This window comes from Grammomys surdaster, unplaced genomic scaffold (genome assembly GCF_004785775.1).
Source record: "Grammomys surdaster isolate TR1022 unplaced genomic scaffold, NIH_TR_1.0 150, whole genome shotgun sequence".
Taxonomy (NCBI): Eukaryota; Metazoa; Chordata; class Mammalia; order Rodentia; family Muridae; genus Grammomys; species Grammomys surdaster.
This window is the reverse complement of record NW_021604608.1, coordinates 21723916-21743532: the sequence shown is the minus strand read 5'-3', so window position 1 is coordinate 21743532 and position 19617 is coordinate 21723916. Positions and strand designations below refer to the sequence as shown.

The 19617-nt window shown below is 38.1% G+C and overlaps 1 protein-coding gene across 4 annotated transcripts in view; it reads left to right on the top strand.

Moving 5' to 3' along the window:
- Atp8a1 (ATPase phospholipid transporting 8A1) overlaps window positions 1–19617 on the top strand; it is a 230835-nt gene that overhangs the window by 59178 nt on the left and 152040 nt on the right. The window contains exons 6-12 of one of the 4 annotated variants that reach the window (XM_028765216.1): window positions 380–420; window positions 6800–6873; window positions 9658–9727; window positions 10993–11120; window positions 13939–14050; window positions 15432–15597; window positions 17472–17599. In XM_028765216.1, coding sequence (XP_028621049.1) covers window positions 380–420; window positions 6800–6873; window positions 9658–9727; window positions 10993–11120; window positions 13939–14050; window positions 15432–15597; window positions 17472–17599 — 719 coding nt within the window. The other 3 variants (XM_028765214.1, XM_028765213.1, XM_028765215.1) reach the window with 3 other exon arrangements.

Genomic DNA, 19617 nt, shown 5'->3' with positions numbered 1-19617 from the left:
GTTGTCATTAGAAAATGGAGGTAGGTTAGTCATTTTTTCCTTTAACTTAATTTGTCAGTTCCCCCCCCCCCAAACCTCCGAGCCCCCAACCCCTACTCAACCCTGAGGTTCCCCTGTGTCTTGGCAGAGGCACGAGGCCACTCCAGTGAGGCCGCTGTGAGTTAGAGATAAGTCACTGCAGGAGCAGAAATCGAAATTGGAAGTTTTTATTTCCTCTTATGCTCCTTGCTGTCACAGCGAGTTTTTAAAGCTCTAATATTGCTGCTGGCCATTGCATTAGAAGCTATTCATTTAAAATAATCATTTCATTAGGTAGAACCTTGTGATTGGTAGTAAAAAAAAAAAATGTTCTTTAAAATGTCCTCTCTTCTTTTTGCAGTTTTGAGAAATGGTGCTTGGGAAATTGTCCACTGGGAAAAGGTATGCATTGGCTTTATTTTAATCCAGAAGAAATGCGTAGATGTGTACTTTATAGCATAATTTTTGTATATATTATAAGCAAATGTCAACAACTCTACTAATCTGGAAGCTGTTTAGTAATTACTGTAAACATTCATGAAGCCTTCACTTAGCTACATATGCTGAGCATTTCTGTACTCTTCCAGGAAGGCTATTCTTCTGGAAAGTACCATCTAGAACATTTTTTTGTTTCACAGTATATTTTGAGTGCTCCTTTGTAGATTTTATTTATTTTGTGTTGTAAATTTTGTTTTGATCATCTACTGTCCAAGTAAAAGAGATTCAAGTTCTGCTATTTCACATCTGCATGTTTCAGTTCAAACTCATATAGTGAAATCACCACATTTACATTTTCCCACTATTTAAAGACAAGTGGTCATGTAAACTAAACACCATTCTCTAACGAAGCAGAAGTCAGTTCTATGCCTCAGAGGTTGACCTGCTAGCTAGGAACTCCACCATGGCACTGTGAGTGGAGTCACAATTTGGCAAGCGTTATCCAGGTATCTCTTCTTGTAGCCATTACTTACATAAGGTAAGCAACGACAACTGGTAGTTCCTCCATAGTTCCAGAACACACATTCCCCAGTCATCCACAGTGGCCATTAGATGGCTTCTTGGAGGCCAGGGCAGTGGACACCAGATATATTTCTCACAGGACATTATCTTACTGGGACAATAAAACTGTTGTGTATTGCCAATTCATTTATGCTCCATTGAAGTCCATCCGCATAATTCTCCTTTGTGACATTTGTGGTCACCTTCTGTCAGTAAAGGGATAGGATCTCAATAATAATAATAATAATAATAATATAAACCAAAAAAGTAATTATTTGTTGATATATTTTTTAAAATCACTAGCTAGACTAAGAACTGACATCTCCTCTTCTAGAGATCTGGGAATTCACATCTCTCTGCTTTCTGGTCTTTGACATTAGAATAATAAGGAGGAAAATACCTTTATCACGCTGGATTTCTGTAGTAGTCAGTTCTGTTTCAGAAGAATAAAGTACAAAATGGAACATCTGAAATACTTTCAGGAATGCTATGTTTTTATGCGTTCATCCGCTACTTGTGGACTTAAATGTTTTCCAGAGAAGACAGATGGGATATATTCAGATGCAATTTATTGAATTTGGGTGCATGGGTTGTCAATATAGTTAACAGAAAGACACAGTTTTGAAAATTGATATATCATGTTTTTTTTTTCCTTCTTACCTAGACATCTTGCTCAGGTAATATACAAAGTCAAGAAGTAACTCTCTTTTGCTCCATTGTAAAGTTAACCTTCAGCTTTTCTTCATGGCAACCATTATTTTGAGGTTGTACTGTTGTACATAGATTATTGTAACTTTCATTTTAGAATTTTTAATAGACAGAGATAACAAATCCCCAACTGTGGTTGCCTATATTGATCGTATTGTTAGCCATTCTTGAGATCAAGGCTACACTTAATGTGCATATCCCATATTATGATATGAAAAGATAGAAGTTAGAGTATTGTCCAAAAGCCACCCAGTTAAAAAGAGCTGAAGTAATTTTAGTAATTATAACTAGATAGTTACATTCGTAAAGTTGGTTCAGTGATGAATTCAAGATAGACATGCAAAAGTTAACAATTTTTTGATGTTGGCAATACTGTTAGGAAACACAGGAAAGGCCTCATGATAGGTAGAATGCTTACAAGCAAAATCTATGTGAACTGTGAGAAGAAAGCAGGTGTTCTCTAGATGTTAAATATTTACATAAGTGAGGATGGTATGATAGCACATATCGGTAATCCCAACACACCTCAGGAGTCTGAGTCAGGAAAAGAGCCTCAAGTTTGAGGTTAGCCTGATCTATATAGTAAGACCTTGTCTCTCACACATCCCCCCAAAAGAGATGCAGATAAATATATCTGTTCTTTCAAAATTAAAAACAAGAGATTGCTTATTTCAAATTACTAATATAATATTTGTATTAAAAATCTATTTCAAAAGTAGATATTAACAGATAAAACAGAGAAGAATCCAGTGTCCTGAAATGAGGCTGCTTCAGTATTTGCTAAGTGAGGCAAAATTGGAGATTGGCAGGGTCAAGAACTAGTACTTGAATGTTTACATTACATCTAAGGCATGATTTGTGCAAGCATAAATTCCATCTGGCTAAAAGAGTTAAGTGTTAAAATGCTGTTCTGAAATATGCATTAATAGAATGAAGATTTTAATAAGTATGCGGCATACATCAATATCTCATGATCGTGGTTATATAAATTTCAAACCTATATAAAAGATGCCACAGATAACTGAGGAATATATTAAATATTTGTATCAAATGGGACAAAAGATTTAGGTTGTTATTCTTTAAACAAACAAAAAAAATGAAGTCTATAATAAGCAAGAAGGAATATCAACTAGACTTGGTATCATGGCTAATCAAACAACAGAAAGTTCAAACTAAAATATAATTGATGTTTTATTCATGGTCAAATATGAGAAACTTGTATTCCAGAATTTTTATTTTATACTATATCAGTATACTTGCAGTCTAATAGTGTGACTGCTCACGATGAAAACCATATAGAAGATTCTGGTAATTTATACCCCATCTCTTCAGTAGTTGTAAAGCGTGAGGAAGTCTACATATTCAAAATGTTTTTATAATCTTTAAAATGAATACACACACACTAGAGAACAGACAAGTATATTACAATGGTCTGACCTCATATTTTACAAGTAAAACTTTGATTTTACATACCACGATGCCACAAAGATTTATATACTCATCTAATAAATATTTATTAAATGTATGTGCCGAGCAATGAGTGAGCTCATAGCCGATTACAAAACATATAGTGGCTCCTATATCATAAAATGTAATTACAAGTGAAAAGAATAGGCCTGTGCGACTGAGCTGCCAGCCATGAAAAAAAAAAGTGTATTGAGCAAGCAGCAGCACAAATGCAGGCTTTCTTGGTGGCTTGGCCATGTTGCTGGAACAGGTCTTGTCCCTGGTTCACGTGAAACTTTGTACAATGAAAACTAAGCTTAATAAACTCAAACCAGTCGCGTCATCCGCATGCCCTTGTGATATGAAAACACCCTCCTGCAAATGGACTTTGCTTCCTGGTACTTTCACTGCAGTTCTTAGCACGTGGATGTTTGTAATATTCCTCAGAAGACTTAATGGATTTGTCAGCAGCGAGTCACCACAGAACAGCAGGAGAGCTCTCAGATGTTAGCAACCTAGCGCTCCAGATTGCCATGAAGTGGTTTCTCTGTTACAAAGTTTCAAGAATCTGATTTTTAAAAAAGCATTGCCATGGCAAAGCCCCAACCCCTCCCCCCCTTCAAGAAGCTGTATCTCTTGAAACAGATGGATCTGGCCCTGTTGATCTTACCACACAAAGGCCAGTTCTTCACTGAGCCAAGCAGAGGTCACTGCTTCCAGTATCAGTAGTATTTGGGATACTTTTCAGTAATCCACACGGCCGGTTTCAACTGAAGTGTCTATATATATATATATATATATATATATATATATATATATATATATGTATATGGGCAACTAGCATACATACCAGAGATTATAAGCTGCCTCTCTACAGCCTTCCATCGCTATTTCTCCCAATAGATAAAATTGCTGCAGTGACCCCGTCTGCAGTAGTTCCCCATAATGATTCCCACTAAGGGCCAGCTTGTTGCTGAGTTGGAGACGCACTGCTTGCCAAAAGCTATTTGCCCAAAGCAGTAAGAGCCCTGACAAATTACTCCCAGTAGTTTCCGGCCACCGCAGAACTTTAATTTACCTTCATACCATACTCAAGGGTAAAAAATGCAACTATATAATAACGAAAAGTTGCAGTTTATGTTATTTGAATAATGATAGTCTCATTATATTTATGCAAAAATCAGGCTATGAGATATAAGTAGATGTATATTTGAGTCTCAGCTTTTCCACTCATCCTGCATATGTGACTTAGAAACTTAGAATCCTAGAAGTTTTCTTCCTTTCTAAATTATAAATTAAAGTGACTGCATTGTCCTTAAGGGTCATTGTGGAGAACAGTCATCACAGATAAGATTTCTTCTTGTATGGAGACTTCCTTAAGTCTTAGGGAGAGGTTTTAACTGCGGGTTCCTCCTTCTTATTTTTATGTCAAAGAAAGAGCATTTAAGAAGTCGAGATGTCAGTCAAAGATGTAGAATTGATCAATACATTTTATTAAGATAAATAACAGGTAAAAACAAATACACATTCACCTCTAGTTTTATGCCATTTTTGTGAAGATTAGAACTTTTTAAAAAAATTCTGTGCATTAATACAATGGGTTGTATATATATATATTTTACTATCTTTCCATGCAGATAATTAACCAATTCCCAGTTTTCTTTCAGGTAAATGTTGGAGATATAGTTATAATAAAAGGCAAAGAGTATATCCCTGCTGACACTGTCCTTCTCTCGTCAAGGTAGAGACACCTACTGATGCTCAAACAGTGTAGAGGATGGTTTCTCTACCCTGCATTGACCTTGTGATTTCTCCAAGGAAATAAAGAATAAACGAAGAGTTTCCAAACCTCTCATGATTCTTAATTAAGCATTTACAAAACTGATTGGCGTCATGTGTGCCATATAGAATAAGTATCAGGTACTACATAACCCAAACTTCAGAGTCTCCTCTTCCCCTGGCTCCATCCAGATCCGTGTGGTGTGTGTGGACCACTAACTCTGTTTATGAGTCCCTGTCATTTATATGATGCCATCCATGGATTGGGCTCTATTGCCTTTTTCTCCTTTCGGTCTTCATTTATAACAAACTCCTTTATTGTGCTGTCATCTCTCTTGCTAACTTACCTATTCCTCGTGGTGAAATGAGACAAGAGAATGGATGGGTGATTTCTTATTGTCATTGTGCCTTTCCATATGACACAGTTTTCCCACCAGACTTAGAACTTTATTCTTCCTTTCGAGTCCTTTCTGTTACTAAATGTAGATAATTTTTGTTGCATTCACATTTTAAGAAGAGTTGTGAATCAGTATTCAGAACATATGGCCTTAGGATTAAAAACTATCACACTAGTCCTTGTATAAATTTAGGATTTAAAAACCTTACAATTTTAGTCCCAAAATAAACAAAGAAGAAATGTGTTTTAATGTTCTTGAGGTTGTTTATCATCATTTCCTTGGACAGTTTGATTTGTAAAATCCACATAAAAATATGGACAGTGTCCTTTTTTTCAAAATCTATTTAATCAGGTCATGATTTAGAATGATCGGATTTTTTACAAGCTAGTGAAGCATAATCTGGAAAGCAGTCATCCCTTGGCTATTTATAGAAACAGGTATTCAAGTGTTTGAAATAACACAGGCTGTTTTGATTTCCCTACCTGGCGTCTCTATGTAGCACAAATGACTGTTTTTTTAAGTCTGACTTAGTTACCTTTGTCTACAGCTTTGTCAGAGAGTTTCTAAAATGGAATTGCTAGCTTATTGGCTTTACTTAAAGTAGGACTATCATTACCAGTTCTATTTTTCATTGACTTTCAATCTGAAATGAGCAAACTGAGTGTTAGCATGTAGCCACGAGTACATTTGTGTGGCAGAAACATGCAAGAGAGCAGCTGCGGCTCTAACTGGAATCCAGGGCAAATTCTTGGTATGACTTTCATATATCTCCGGATACAAAGGCTTACCCTCCGATACTCTCCGAACCACAATGTGTTATTTATACTTTATTAATTCTTAAATCACTTCAACTGGTGCAGCCATGGCCTCTAACTGCCTAAGACAGGCAGGCATCTGTGCAGCTTTCCACTAAAGATAATAGGATAGGGATGCAGTCAGCTTTGAAAACATTTTTGGAGTCCGAACAAATTGACTTTCGTAGTGTATGAGAGAGGGGCCAGATGTACTTGCTTTTCAAATATCTAACCAATTGTTTTAGAATCTTTATTTTTTTTCTGATTTACTAGGAGTAAACAAAGTTCATAGCAAATTGAGGAGTTTAAGGAAAGGAAATCTGTACAATAAAATAACTCTATAAATAATGTTTTTATTTAATTTGATAAATGCTTATATGTAAACTTTAAAATGCTAAAGTTTCACTTTAGAAATTGAAAATTGGGCAGCTTAAAAATCAAATAAGTGACCTTTGAATATTAAATATTTTCATTTCCCTTCAGGCCTGATCAAAATAAGTTTTGAAAAAATCGGCATTAGACATTTTTATTAACATGAACCCTGTTCTATAACAATTTCAAACCTTCTGTCTCTTTTGTCCATTTGTTTGGTTTTTATTTTCTCTGTTATTCGTTTCTCCCCCCCCCATTTTAATTCTTTTAAACTGGGACATGTAGGTGGCAGTGGGGGAGATAGTGAAGGTGACCAATGGGGAGCATCTCCCAGCAGATCTCATCAGTCTGTCCTCAAGGTCAGAACCACAGAGTGGTACAGGGTGTGTGTACGTGGGTCCTCACCTTAAACCAAAGAACAACTGCACCCAAATGCGGTTGAGCTGGATCTCTTCCTTGAAAGCACAAACGTATCATCTTCTAGATGATGTGAATCAGAGATATTGTAAAGGCACTTTATGATCTAGTGCTGGATGCTTTGTCCCTCAGCTGGGCAGACTCAACTCCTATTACTCTCCATAGGAGTTCAAGAGATTTTGATTTCATGTGCATTAAATCACATATGTTTTAACAACATGCCTCGCCTTTAAGGCTTTAGTTATTACCTCTCCAGGATATTGTGTGTGAACAGTGTTAAGCTTTTCAGGAGACAATCACCGAAAACCGATTACATTCTAAGGGTATTTTCCTATTCTTATATTTTAAATTGTCTACAAGTTCTGTGGAATTTCCACAGTAACTGCGACTAAAATTTGGGCTTGTATAGGGTTTATAGAGGACCCCTGCACGCGGCTGGATGTTGTACATTTTGTACTGCATGCTTTGGGATCCATCTTCATCCCGGCTGTACCTTGTGAACTAATGCGCATTGCTGTGATCCGAGTCGGCTGTCTCCCGGTGTCTGTTCTGTGGTGTGCATCTTGTTTCGGTTTTCCACTTACTAATCAAAAAGCTTGCTTTGCCTCTGACTGTAGTTAGTGTCTTGGATGTTATCATGACATGCTGAAGTATTTATGAGCTAGCATGATCCCTGACTTTGCTGCCTCTTCACGGCCCTTAGAGCTACTGCAGCCACAGCTGTCTGACATCACTGTTAGAAATACTCCAAATTGGGATGTATTTCACTGGGCTCACGGCAAGTAGAAGAAGTCAGCCGTTTAAGCTTTCTAATTTCTTAATCATCTGAAGCTCAATACAAGTTGTGTTGTGTGGAGGGCAGTATTAGAACTGGAAAGTTACTTTCATTTTACTATAAGACTGGCTTTGGATAAGTATGTTTATCAGTAACATTTTAATGAGTTTTTCTGCCGAGAAAAAGAATTGGCGGTCTCGGTTACTGTTTTGTTTGTTGCCATTTTTCTTTGTTAGCAGAGAAATGTGTTTTACAGTTTTAGAAGCCACTTACGTTTCCAGCGAATATATGGAAATTATAAAGTTGGACAGTTGCCAGGGTGAGAATAACTATTGTGGCTGTGAGTTAAAAAAAAATTGTTTTTGGAATAATTGAGAGTGAGAATATTAATATGGAGAGATTTCTCTGTTTGGGAAACAGCAGCCTTTATGAAAGAAAGCTCGGAGGGAAAACTTGAAGGATGTGTGAGGTTACTTTAAAATTAATCTATACAATTTGATGGATGTCTAGGTCTTTAAGTAAAGCTTTTGTTAATTTCAAGGTGACAAAATTAAGTTTATATGCTCATTTCTGGCACTTAGTGCAGTCTATTTCACACATGTACAAATTGGAGGTTGATTAAAAAAAATTCCAGTGCTTTCAACTTATAAATTTAGTTTCTATTTATAGTTATTTATTCAATAGGAAACTAGGCTACGTACTATGTAGCCAAGTGATAATGAGATTGGTTTAACTGAAGAATACTTGTTTGGCTTATCTTCAGAATGATTTTTTTTTTTATAGAATTGAGGGTTAAATTTTTACAGTCAGGCCACACTCGTACATTTACAGTATCCATCCCTCCCCCCCCCCAAAAAAAAAGGTGAAATGACTATAATACAACTGGAGAACACAGGCTCTGGGCCACCACACATAAAACCTCAGATGCAGCAGCTTAGGACAAGGAGCAATATGGCCAATAAGTGGGCTGATATTTGCTTTAGGAACATCTCAGTCAGCCTGGGCTGGTGGACCAGTTTATAAAGTGCTTGCTTGTACACATGATGACCTGGGTCCAATCTCTGAGACCTTGAATGAAAAAGCCCACACGTGGTGTTTTGCTTGTAAGTCCACTGCTAAGGAGATAGACACAGGAAGGCCTGTTGAGCTCACTGACCAGATAGCCCTGGTATACTCTGTGAGTTCAAGGCCAGTGGGAGACCCTGCCTCAAAAATACATAGACAGCACGTAAGGACCCACTGCTCAGCTTATATGCTGACCTCCACACATCTGCATGTATGCTCTCCCACACACATGCACCATCCCATAAATAACATGCATGAACACACACACACACACAACCTCTCAATCAAGTTTTTTTTAAATATACCAGATAATATAAAGTGTAATGTCCACTTTCATTGTAAAATCCATCCTTTAAAGTAGCCTTAAGTTTTTACTATCATGTGGTCTGTGTGATCTTGTGACCACAACTAAAAGACTTAAGATAATAAGTACCAGCTCGTAGAAGGAACAGTCTGGAAGGTTTTAATCAACCATTTTGCATAACCAATTTACATGTGGGTCATGAGCATGAAACAAGACATTTCTGAGCTGGAGCTAAATCTGGACACAAACCTGCCTTACACTCTCAGAAACAGTCTGTGTGTGTCTGTATGGATAAGCGGTTTTAAAATAGTGTGGCTCCTCATGCTGTTATCTTGAAGACTATTACTGAGTGTTGTCAGGAAGTGGCTTTTTGGGGTCTCCTGGCTGGAAGGCTGATCCGTGAGTGTTGTGCATGAGTTTGTGCCTCACGCTGTCTTGCCATTAGAATGAAACCCATCAAGAGACTAGGTGACTATAGCTTTGTCTATAATAAATGGCTTCGATGAGTCTGAGCACTTAAATAAGCTAGTACCTTCCCTTCCTTTCCCAACTAACTCTTTGTTTTTCAATTATGAACAACAGTGAGCCCCAGGCCATGTGCTACATCGAGACATCCAACTTAGATGGTGAAACAAACTTGAAAATTAGACAAGTAAGTTCTATGTATCGGCTCATAGTCACTGTTCTGTGATATGTGTTTACAAGTCTCTGTCTAAAAGGGGTTCTGTCTAAATACAACCATTTTCTCTTTGAACCACTGTGAAAAAAAATAGTTTGTTAACTGTTTAGAATTAAGGCTTGTGGGACTCAGATTTAGTTTCCTGGTTGAGTATGTCCCCTTGGGAAATATTACTTATAATATTCTAATTACTCTGTATAATAGCCAGTGCTTGAATGATAATAGTAGTAGTAGTATTTACTAGTGTTTGTGTGTGTGTGTGTGTGTGTGTGTGTGTGTGTGTGTGTGTTAGATAGAGACAAAGAGACAGAGAGACAGAGGCAAAGAGAAAGACAGACAGAAACACAGAGAGACTGTGAATTCAAGTGTGCCCTGGTTGGCCTGGATTCACTATATAGACCAGTGACCTCAAACTCACAGAGATCTACCTGCCTCTGTGAATCCTGGGATTACCCTGTGCCTGGTATTCTGAGTTCTTTGACATGTTCACTTGTTTTTCTTGGCCCCAGTTAGCATTGGGTTTGCCATAATGAGCAGCCAAAATGTCCATTGCTCTTTAGAAACACTTTTATCTTGGAGATATTAATTACTTTATATTTCTATATTTGCTTTTCATATTATGTTCTGCAGCAGAAAACAGCGGTAACATTTTCTTGATAAAGTTTTAAAAGGACGTTTATTTTACATACATACCCTTGGCTTCTTGGTGACTGACAGCCATGCCAATGGGGTGTTTGAGCTGAGGTAAAACCGGATCGTCAGGAGGGAGCTGAACTCAGATGGCTAAGAAGGAGGATGTCCTCAGTGCCAGTCTCTTCCAGCTGACTGAATGAAGAACTGCTCAGGAGTTCTCCCTCTCAAGAAAGGAGGGTGTAATGGAAGGAGAAACAGAGGAAAGAAGACAAAACTCTTCTCTTTGAATGCAAACTCTACTGTGTTTCACCCCCTTCTTTAGACTCAGAAGACAGAAACCATACAGTAGCCAATATTGACTTTAGTTTTAGAAGTGGTACATTGGATACTTTAGAACTTTTATAAAAGCTTATTATTCTGTGCTAAAAGTCTGTGCTCACATGGATAAGAAAGGTACCCTTAAATTATAGTTTGACAGTATTACGTAAAGGGAAAGAATTACTTGCAGAATGGTGAGATTCCTTATTTATCTAAGAGCTTGGAGAGTGTTCTACCCTCACAATACTAACTTAAAATACTCTGTTTACTTGGGAATGTGCCAACAGGGCTTACCGGCAACATCGGATATCAAAGACATTGACAGTTTGATGAGAATTTCTGGTAGAATCGAGTGTGAAAGCCCAAACCGACATCTCTATGATTTTGTTGGGAACATAAGGCTTGACGGACATGGGTATGTAGTAAACTCACATTCTTCGTGTCACCCTGTGCCATCAAATGTCTCCTACATCTGCTTACACAAGATTGTCTACCAGACAGATGTGCTGTCGAGGTAACCATCAGCCAGATGCACTGATTCACCCAGCCTCGGGGAATGCCACCAATGTTCTCGCTGTTAGAATATGAATGACAAAAAAATTAAGTAAGGAACTAAGTAAATGACATGTGACATGCACCCTGAATGGGACACCCTTATCTAACCCACCAAAACACATTCTTATGATCGTTGAGGTAGTTGTTAATTCTAGAATTTTCAGAGTAATCTTTCCTTGAACATATGGTTATAGACTAATGATAGATTTGGCCATTTGTACGAGTATCGTTTCTTAAGTTTGACATTTTTAACTGGCCGGCTTCCATTCCTTATCATTAAATCAGTGCCAAGCAAATCCATGCCATAAGGGAAACTTTATACGGCGGTACCAAGATTTAAAAGCCTAAAGTTTTGCAATATGCTTTATCAGAAAGGTCGATATGAGTGAATGAGGCAGGGACTCTAGGAGGAGCAGGCAGTGGGGAGCAGGGAATGTGTATCTGATGTGATACTGAGTCCAGTCAGATACGTGAGGAGCAGTGGGTACACAGGGCACTAGAACACAATCCAGGAACTTCCTAAGAACTTTGTGGAGCCTGCTTTAGCCTCCAGGCCCCTCCCAATCCTGATGTGCACTCCAGATATTGACACCTATACAAGAGAGTTATTATGTGATGTCAATATGGTTTCATTCCCTGGAGGGTTCGCATGTACTGAAAACTCAGCCCCCAGTGAAATGACTAGAGACTGATCCCAAAATAAACCTCTTTTCCATACAAAATAATCAGTCTTCATGCATTTTATAAGCTTACACAAAATGGACTATGCCTCATTCCCATCCCACTAGACCCTAAGCCTGCTGTGGGATGTAAATGATGAGAGTTAAAATATACCGAGGACTCCTGCAGGGGACCATTCTAACCCACACATGTGGGTTGATTTCACCGAGCTGGAAGATATATTCCTGAAGGAAGGTCCAATGCCCAAACTATCCCCGGCCTTGGAAGCTGACTGGACCATCTAAACCCACCAGAAATGGAGGTTTCCCTGATTCACTTGGCCTTTACTGATTGACAAGTCCTATATTCACTATTAACTCCATTGGAAATGGTTTCCTTCTTTTCCAGGAAGTTTTAAGTGTATTTTTTTTTTATATTTGAATTTTTACATTACTTTCTTGTTAAATGAAAACCTATCTTGGTTATTAGGGTTCCTTGAGCCTTTCCGTTTTGGATGGTACATTTCCATCAACTGACTCAATACATGTCTGCGACATATACTGTGCCATCATACCCTCGAGTCTCTGTTTGAGTTTATAGCACCTGATAACTCACTACAAAAGCTAGCCTTAGAGGAAGCACACAAAGGACTCACCATGGGTCTTATTCATGAAAATATTGTTTAACATCTAAGAAGCAAATGGCTTCAAGATGATTACCATTTATTGGGAATGTTTTCACGTTCTTGGAAAACAGATACACTAATCCTGTAAAATGAATATTATTAGGCTTTAGGTCTAGATCCTTATTTCAGAAAGGCGATGGTAGACCAGAATATGACACGAGCTATGATTTTATTTGTATAGTTTTTGAGTCCTGGTTATGTACAAAGTTGTTCTTAATTTAAATGAAGTATGTGTGTGTGTTTATTGAGGGGGCAGTGGAGAAAGATATCTTAGCCACACCATTTTCAAATTTTGCATAAACTTAGATCTCAAGAAGATTCATATTGGAGGATTAGCTACAGTCCCAAAAATTGCCTGCTATTGGAGATACTATATTGGTTTGCTCAGGCTTTCATAATGACAAAACTTAGATAGTTAATTTTATCAATTGAAATTTGTTTTTCTGCCATCTGGGTAATGAAATTAAAGGAGCGTGAGCGGATTCTGATGAAAGCTGTCTTAGTTTGTGTTTCTTTTGCTGTGAAAAGACACCATAACCGTGGCAACTCTTATAAAGGGAAGCATTTAACTGGGGCTGGCTTACAGTTCCGAGAGTTAATCCATTACCATCATAACAGGAAGCATAGTGGTTTGTAGGCAGACATAGGGAAGCATAGTGGTTTGTAGGCAGACATAGTGCTGGAGAAGGAGCTGAGAATTCTGTATCTTGGTTCACAGGCAGCAGAAGTGAATGCCACAGTAGGCTTAGCTGGCATCAAGCCCACCACCGCATGACATACTTCCTCTAACAAGGCCACATCTACCCCAGCAAGGCCATACCTCCTAATAGTGTCAGTCCTTTATGGGCAATAGCATTCAAACACGTGAGTCTATGGGGACCATTTCTATTCAAACCTCCACAATGGCCATCTTTGCATCTGGCAAAAATATCATCTCTGTGTCTATGTATTTGACAAAGCTCTCAGGTGTCTTATCAGGGCACTAAGAACATCAGAAGGCTTCACCTCATGAACTCTCCTAAGACTAAGAGCCTGGAAAAGGAGCACCATCATTGGGATGTATGGGAGATACTTGTAGTCCACAGGGAGAGTAAAGATATAAAAAATGGCCAGTATGGTGTTAAAGAAAAACCGACTTCTTCCCAACAGTTATATTTGAAAAGTATCATTGTTGGTTTAAAAAAAAAAATACTTCCTTTTAAAAAAAAAAACTTTCCTTTTTTTCCCCAAGAATAAAATTTTAATAGTGGGGACTTTGATAACTGTATAATGACTATATAATGAAGGCCATTTTGGACTATGTCATTTCTAATGCCAACATACTCTGCCCTAGCACTGTTCCACTGGGTGCAGACCAGATCCTTCTTCGAGGTGCTCAGTTAAGAAATACCCAGTGGGTTCATGGGATAGTTGTCTACACTGGCCACGACACCAAGCTGATGCAGGTGAGCTATGAAACCTTTTACGACTAAGTCTCTTGGAAATGCATGATTCATCATTCTTGCTGCACTTGTTCCAAACAGAATACACCAGCCATCAGCTATCCCTGAGCCTCATCCCACACACCCATACTGGGAACTAAGCAAAGGAGACTTTGAAATCCCTTCCCTGGGAGAAGAGCTCCCTGTACATGGAACACGTGAAACTTTCCCCAAGGTCACCTGACACATGAGTGCCTAGTGAATGGTGGTCTGTGTTGATCCATGACATTTTCCAACTGCTAATGCTCACATCAAATTGCCTGTGTAACACTGTCTGTATTAAAATATTTATCATGTGATTTTATTTTAATGCAATGGTCAAATTTTCAATTTGGGTGGAGTTGAAAATTTTTTTTTACACTTGATCTAAGCCAAAAGGCCAGGAAGCGATGAAAAAAATTTTTAAGGAAAGTAGAAACTAGCAGTTATTCTTTTTTTCATGGCATTTCTGTACAAGGCCGTTTTTGCCATCTATTCTCCTGATGTCCATTTACACCCATGGGGGATTTGTCTCTATGTTGTAATTCAAGCTGCAAGTCTATAGTGTGACAAGTGTAGGGGACTCACTTGGAAACAGTAACTGGAGTGCCACTCTAAAGGGCCTTTGTCCCTGTATGTCATACAGGCGTGAAGATGCTAACATTGACAAGTGGATTGCTCCTACTCTGGTTGTGCTAGAAATTCTATCATTCTTCATTTATATTGGTTATGAGGGACTTCCCTTTCTGTCCTGTGGATGGTTGGTTAGCACAGACCTGGCATAAATACTGAATCATCACATAGAGCAGAAGAGCCTTCTTTGTCCTCTGCTGCGTATGTAGGTCAGACTTGCTTCATGGTCCTCCTGCCTCTGCCTCTTAAGCCAGCCCGCTGCCACACTCAGTTCTTTCTTATCAATGATAGGTAGTACAACTTGAATTACCGCTGTGTCCAGTAAAACAGTTGCTGAGTAGCGCCAGAGATCCTTTAGATTTTGAGACGTTTGCAGGGCCGTAGTCCTTTTTCTCTGACTCTTCTAAGCAAAGGCACAGAGTAGATGCTGTGAAAAGACTTTATTCGTCTAAGTAGCCATGTATATCTTAACCTGTTTGACACCCTGCAAAACGAATGTTACCCCTCCTCCCTTTTCTCATTGTTTTGCAACCTAGAAAGAGGTGCATGTGGTATGGTGCTTTTAAGGAAAAGAGGTGGCAGCCATGGGCACCCTATCACACTTGTCTTACATTTGGAACAGTTTTCAGCTCAAGTCCAGATCCTGAGCTGTGACTTTGTCTCCCTCATCGATTGCTAAGTATGCAGTACTAAATTGAGCAGTTCTTACCATTTATCTTGTTTTGTTTTACAGAATTCCACAAGTCCGCCACTTAAACTCTCCAATGTGGAACGGATTACAAATGTACAGATTCTGATTTTATTTTGCATCTTAATCGCCATGTCCCTCGTGTGTTCCGTGGGCTCCGCCATCTGGAATCGAAGGCATTCTGGGAAAGACTGGTACCTCCATCTACACTGTGAGCAGTGAAGGCCGATTTGCTTGGTTTTTTTTCCCCTTTGATTGAGATATACATTTGCTTCTGTGTTAATCTTAGTTTAATTTGCAGAATATCCCATTGTTTATGAAAGGGAAACTTGTGGCTAAGATAGCTGGAGATCTTCATCTTTAACAGATTTCTGGGAAAAGCAAGTAAAACATGTTCTCAGAACTTCAGAATACTTAAAAACATACCTCCATCTCATAGTAGTATAAAATGCTCTATAAATATAACCATTAACATGATATACACAATTGCCCTCTAAAGTATATTAAATGTGGCAGTTCAACTCATGAAAGTAGATTATGTATAGAGGAAAATGAGTATTGAATATAGTATGAAAATATATTACATGCTTTAAAATGTTTGGACTGTCTTTTTTCTCTTTCTTTCTTCCTTTTTCTTCTTTCTTTCTTTCTTTTTCTTCCTTTCTTGCTCTTTCTTTTTTAATGTGCTTTCCTTTGAACTCAGTCACAGGAATCTTATGTAAATGTTCATCTTGTCCCAGGGAGAGTAGTATCAAATCACTTCCTTCTAGAATATGAATTTATTCTCTCGCTGTTCTCATGTTAATCTATCCCCTCTGGGAATTTCTAGGAAGTGAGTTTCCATTTCCTTGTGATAATACTTAGCCAGTAAATATTTAATTTCCCCAAAGTGTGAAAACAAATTCCAGTACAATCTTACAGAAAAAAAACAAACAAACAAAATACAGATTTCCGAAGCTTGTTTTTTTATATCATTTCACTTTTTATTACATTTATTTAGCTTTGCACTATTCCAAGGTTTTTATAGTCATTGATTTATTGTTACAGCATGAAAAAGTTATTACTGTGATCAGTTTGTTTGTGTGTATTCCTTACAGTGTATTAGCTTTCCCTGTTTTATTTTTTTTATGGAAGAGAAAGTTAATTTACTTAGGAGAATAATTTATCTACAGATGAAAAATGCTCCCACAGCTAAGGATGGCTCAGTGTAGCACTGACCAGCTTATAAGCAAGGACTCTCAGAGCCCAGCACTGAAAAAAATAAGAAGTATGCTTACAACTAAGTTCATTCTAGTTGCTGTTGTTTGCTTTGAAACCATACTTTCGTTTGAAAATAAAGAATTCACATACAAGTGGTTTGCCCAATTTTCATTTACAAACTGTCAACCTTCCTAACATCTCTGAACTTTTCCAACTGGAACAGGGTTTGCAATACCAATAACAAGGGAACTCTCCCTACCCCTAAGACAAGGTTTCTCTAAGTATCCCTGGATATCCTGGAACTCCCTCTGTAGACTAGGCTGGCCTCAGTTGAACTCAGAGGTCCACCTGCTTCTGCCTCCCTAGTTCTAGGAGTAAAGGGAGATGTACTACCACACCCAGCCTCTTCTACTTTTTAGTAACACAGTGGAGATCTTGGTAGGCTTAATGGTCTGTATCCACTGGAGTTTGGCTCTAGGACATCAGGAGCCAACCATAACCCAACAGACGCCCAAGCCTTTTTCTTTTAAATGAGCCAGTATTTTTACTATGTATATTTTGTCATATACTGTAAGTCATATCCAGGTTACTCAATATGCATGATGCAAAAAATATATGCTGTGTAAGTCGTTATTACACTGTATTTATTCAAGGAATAAATCTACACATACTCAGTACACAGAGTCTTTTCAGTCTAGAGTTGATTGAATCCTTGATGTGGGACCCTAGAGGGAGATATAACTGAACTGTAATTCTACATTGAAGGAGGTGTTTGAGAACCGAGATTTATGTTATGAGCAAGATAGTTTGTCTACCTTGTTGTCCTCCGGTTTAATCACCACAGATAGGGTAACGATTAATGATGCTCTTCCTCCTCCCCAACAGATGGTGGCGCTAGTAATTTTGGACTGAACTTCCTGACTTTCATTATCCTTTTCAACAATCTCATTCCCATCAGCTTGTTGGTTACATTAGAAGTGGTGAAGTTTACCCAGGCATACTTCATAAATTGGGTAAATACGAACTTATATTATATGTCATCTTCCTATGTTTGTATTTTCTCTTTTGAAAGATTTACTCCGATATGATCTTTTGATCTGTGGACATTAAAAAACTGTTTTTGAAGTCTTAATTATATGTTGTTTCAATTGACTATGTTGTATTTTTTAAGACCAGTATAATTATAACACGTTCTCCTCAGAATCAGGCAAATGGATACACCATATATCCTGAGGAAAACTGATCTTTCATTCAGGAAACCTGTTTGGGGTCCCACAGTGGCTGTAGAGGAAGGAGACCATGCATTTGAAGTATATTTCTGATAGATCTACTGTCATAATTTACCACATAAACAACTTTGTCTAGTCTTTTGGTTTCTTGGAACTGAATTTCTGGTCACTAATGTTGGGATGACAAGATATTTTACCTGAATCCTGCAATATTTGTGCAGCTCAAGAATCTGTTTGCACAGCAAAGAACTGTATATACAATCATGCATGTAACTGTGCTTTGACGGTGTGACTGACATCTAGTTCTCTTTTGACACTGTGAATGACGTCATTGGTTTTTTTTCCTTTTGACTTATTATATTGATGATTTTAATATTGGAGCGATGATTAAACATGTTTCCTGTATTTTTCATCAAATGGCATTTTGTTCTTTCCGTTTTATCTTTGTTATAATTACTGAATTTTTTATAAATGACATCTTCTGGCCTGAAGATGTCACTATCTGCCATAGTGTTGAATTTTTCTTTTTGTGAAACTTAGATTTTACTTTGTATGTTCCAAACTTATCTGAAAGCTTTGGAAATGAACAGTATTGGGATTTTAACAATATAAGCAAAGATAGTTTTGCAGCTGGTCATTATCTTCTTGTGGTAACCAATTTCTCGAAAATGTCAGCCCTTTTCTTTGGTGAAAGATCAGTGTAATTCAGGACAGTGTAACGAGCAGCAGGCAGAGTTTACTTTCACACATTACTTTCACACAAGGATGGTATGCCCAAGAGTCAAGCCATGTATACAAGTACAGTTAAGTTCATGAAGGACCCTCATTCACAGGTATAATAAGCCAAATGCACCTTGAAGGTCAAATGGCAACTCAGGTTCCTTATTTTTTCAATGTAGATTTTCAAAAAATAGAATTTGTTTCAAATAATTACATAATGGCAGTGTTGAATAATCCTGGCAAGCTCTTGCCTTTCAACCATCCTCCTAACTAGCAGACTTTGTGATGGCCCTGACAAGCCAGCTTCCTCCTTGTGTGGAAGAGACTAGCAACTGTCTCCTGGATTCGAGTTCTGGCTAGGTGCCCTTTTGTGCAGTATGGATTTCTGAGGATGGCTTTGAAAATGTTTAACTTCAGCTGTTCTATCACGCCGGTTCTCAGTCATATCAGCCCCTCTGATTTAGACCCCCCTGCTCCTCTAGATAGTCTTCATTTCATGGTTTCCAGACTGGTCTCTGTGTGAGCCCTCTCTTCTTGTCTCTCGACTCTACTCACTTGACAAATGTGTTTTCCAACCTAGCATGTAAACCCAAAGCCTCGTCCAGAGACGATATTGATCAGAGCACAGATAGGAGAGAGATGAAACTCAATAGACTACAGCCCTGACTTAATATAGTATTCTACTATAAAAAAAAAAACCTCAGATAATGGGGTTGGGTAATGGGATGAGATCATGGCTATCGGGTGCAAGGCTATTTCTTTTGAGGTTGACTGTCAAATATCTGTACTACAAGAAGCTTAGCCTGGGGAGTCCAACCAGATGTGATATCATAGATAACTTTTCATGGTGCCTGAAGAGTTAACTATGAAAAAAAAAAACCATTAGTTGATTTTCTAACAAAGATCACTAAACAGTTACTGCATATCCCTCTAGGGATCGTTTCCTGTGTATTACATAGTTTAACCCCGACAGTAGGATACCTTATGGGGAGTGAAGAGCGGAAATAAACAGACTCTCTTAACACCCACAGACAAGCTCTCAGTGCAATACTCTCCTCTTCTAAAAGGAAACCGTTCCATGC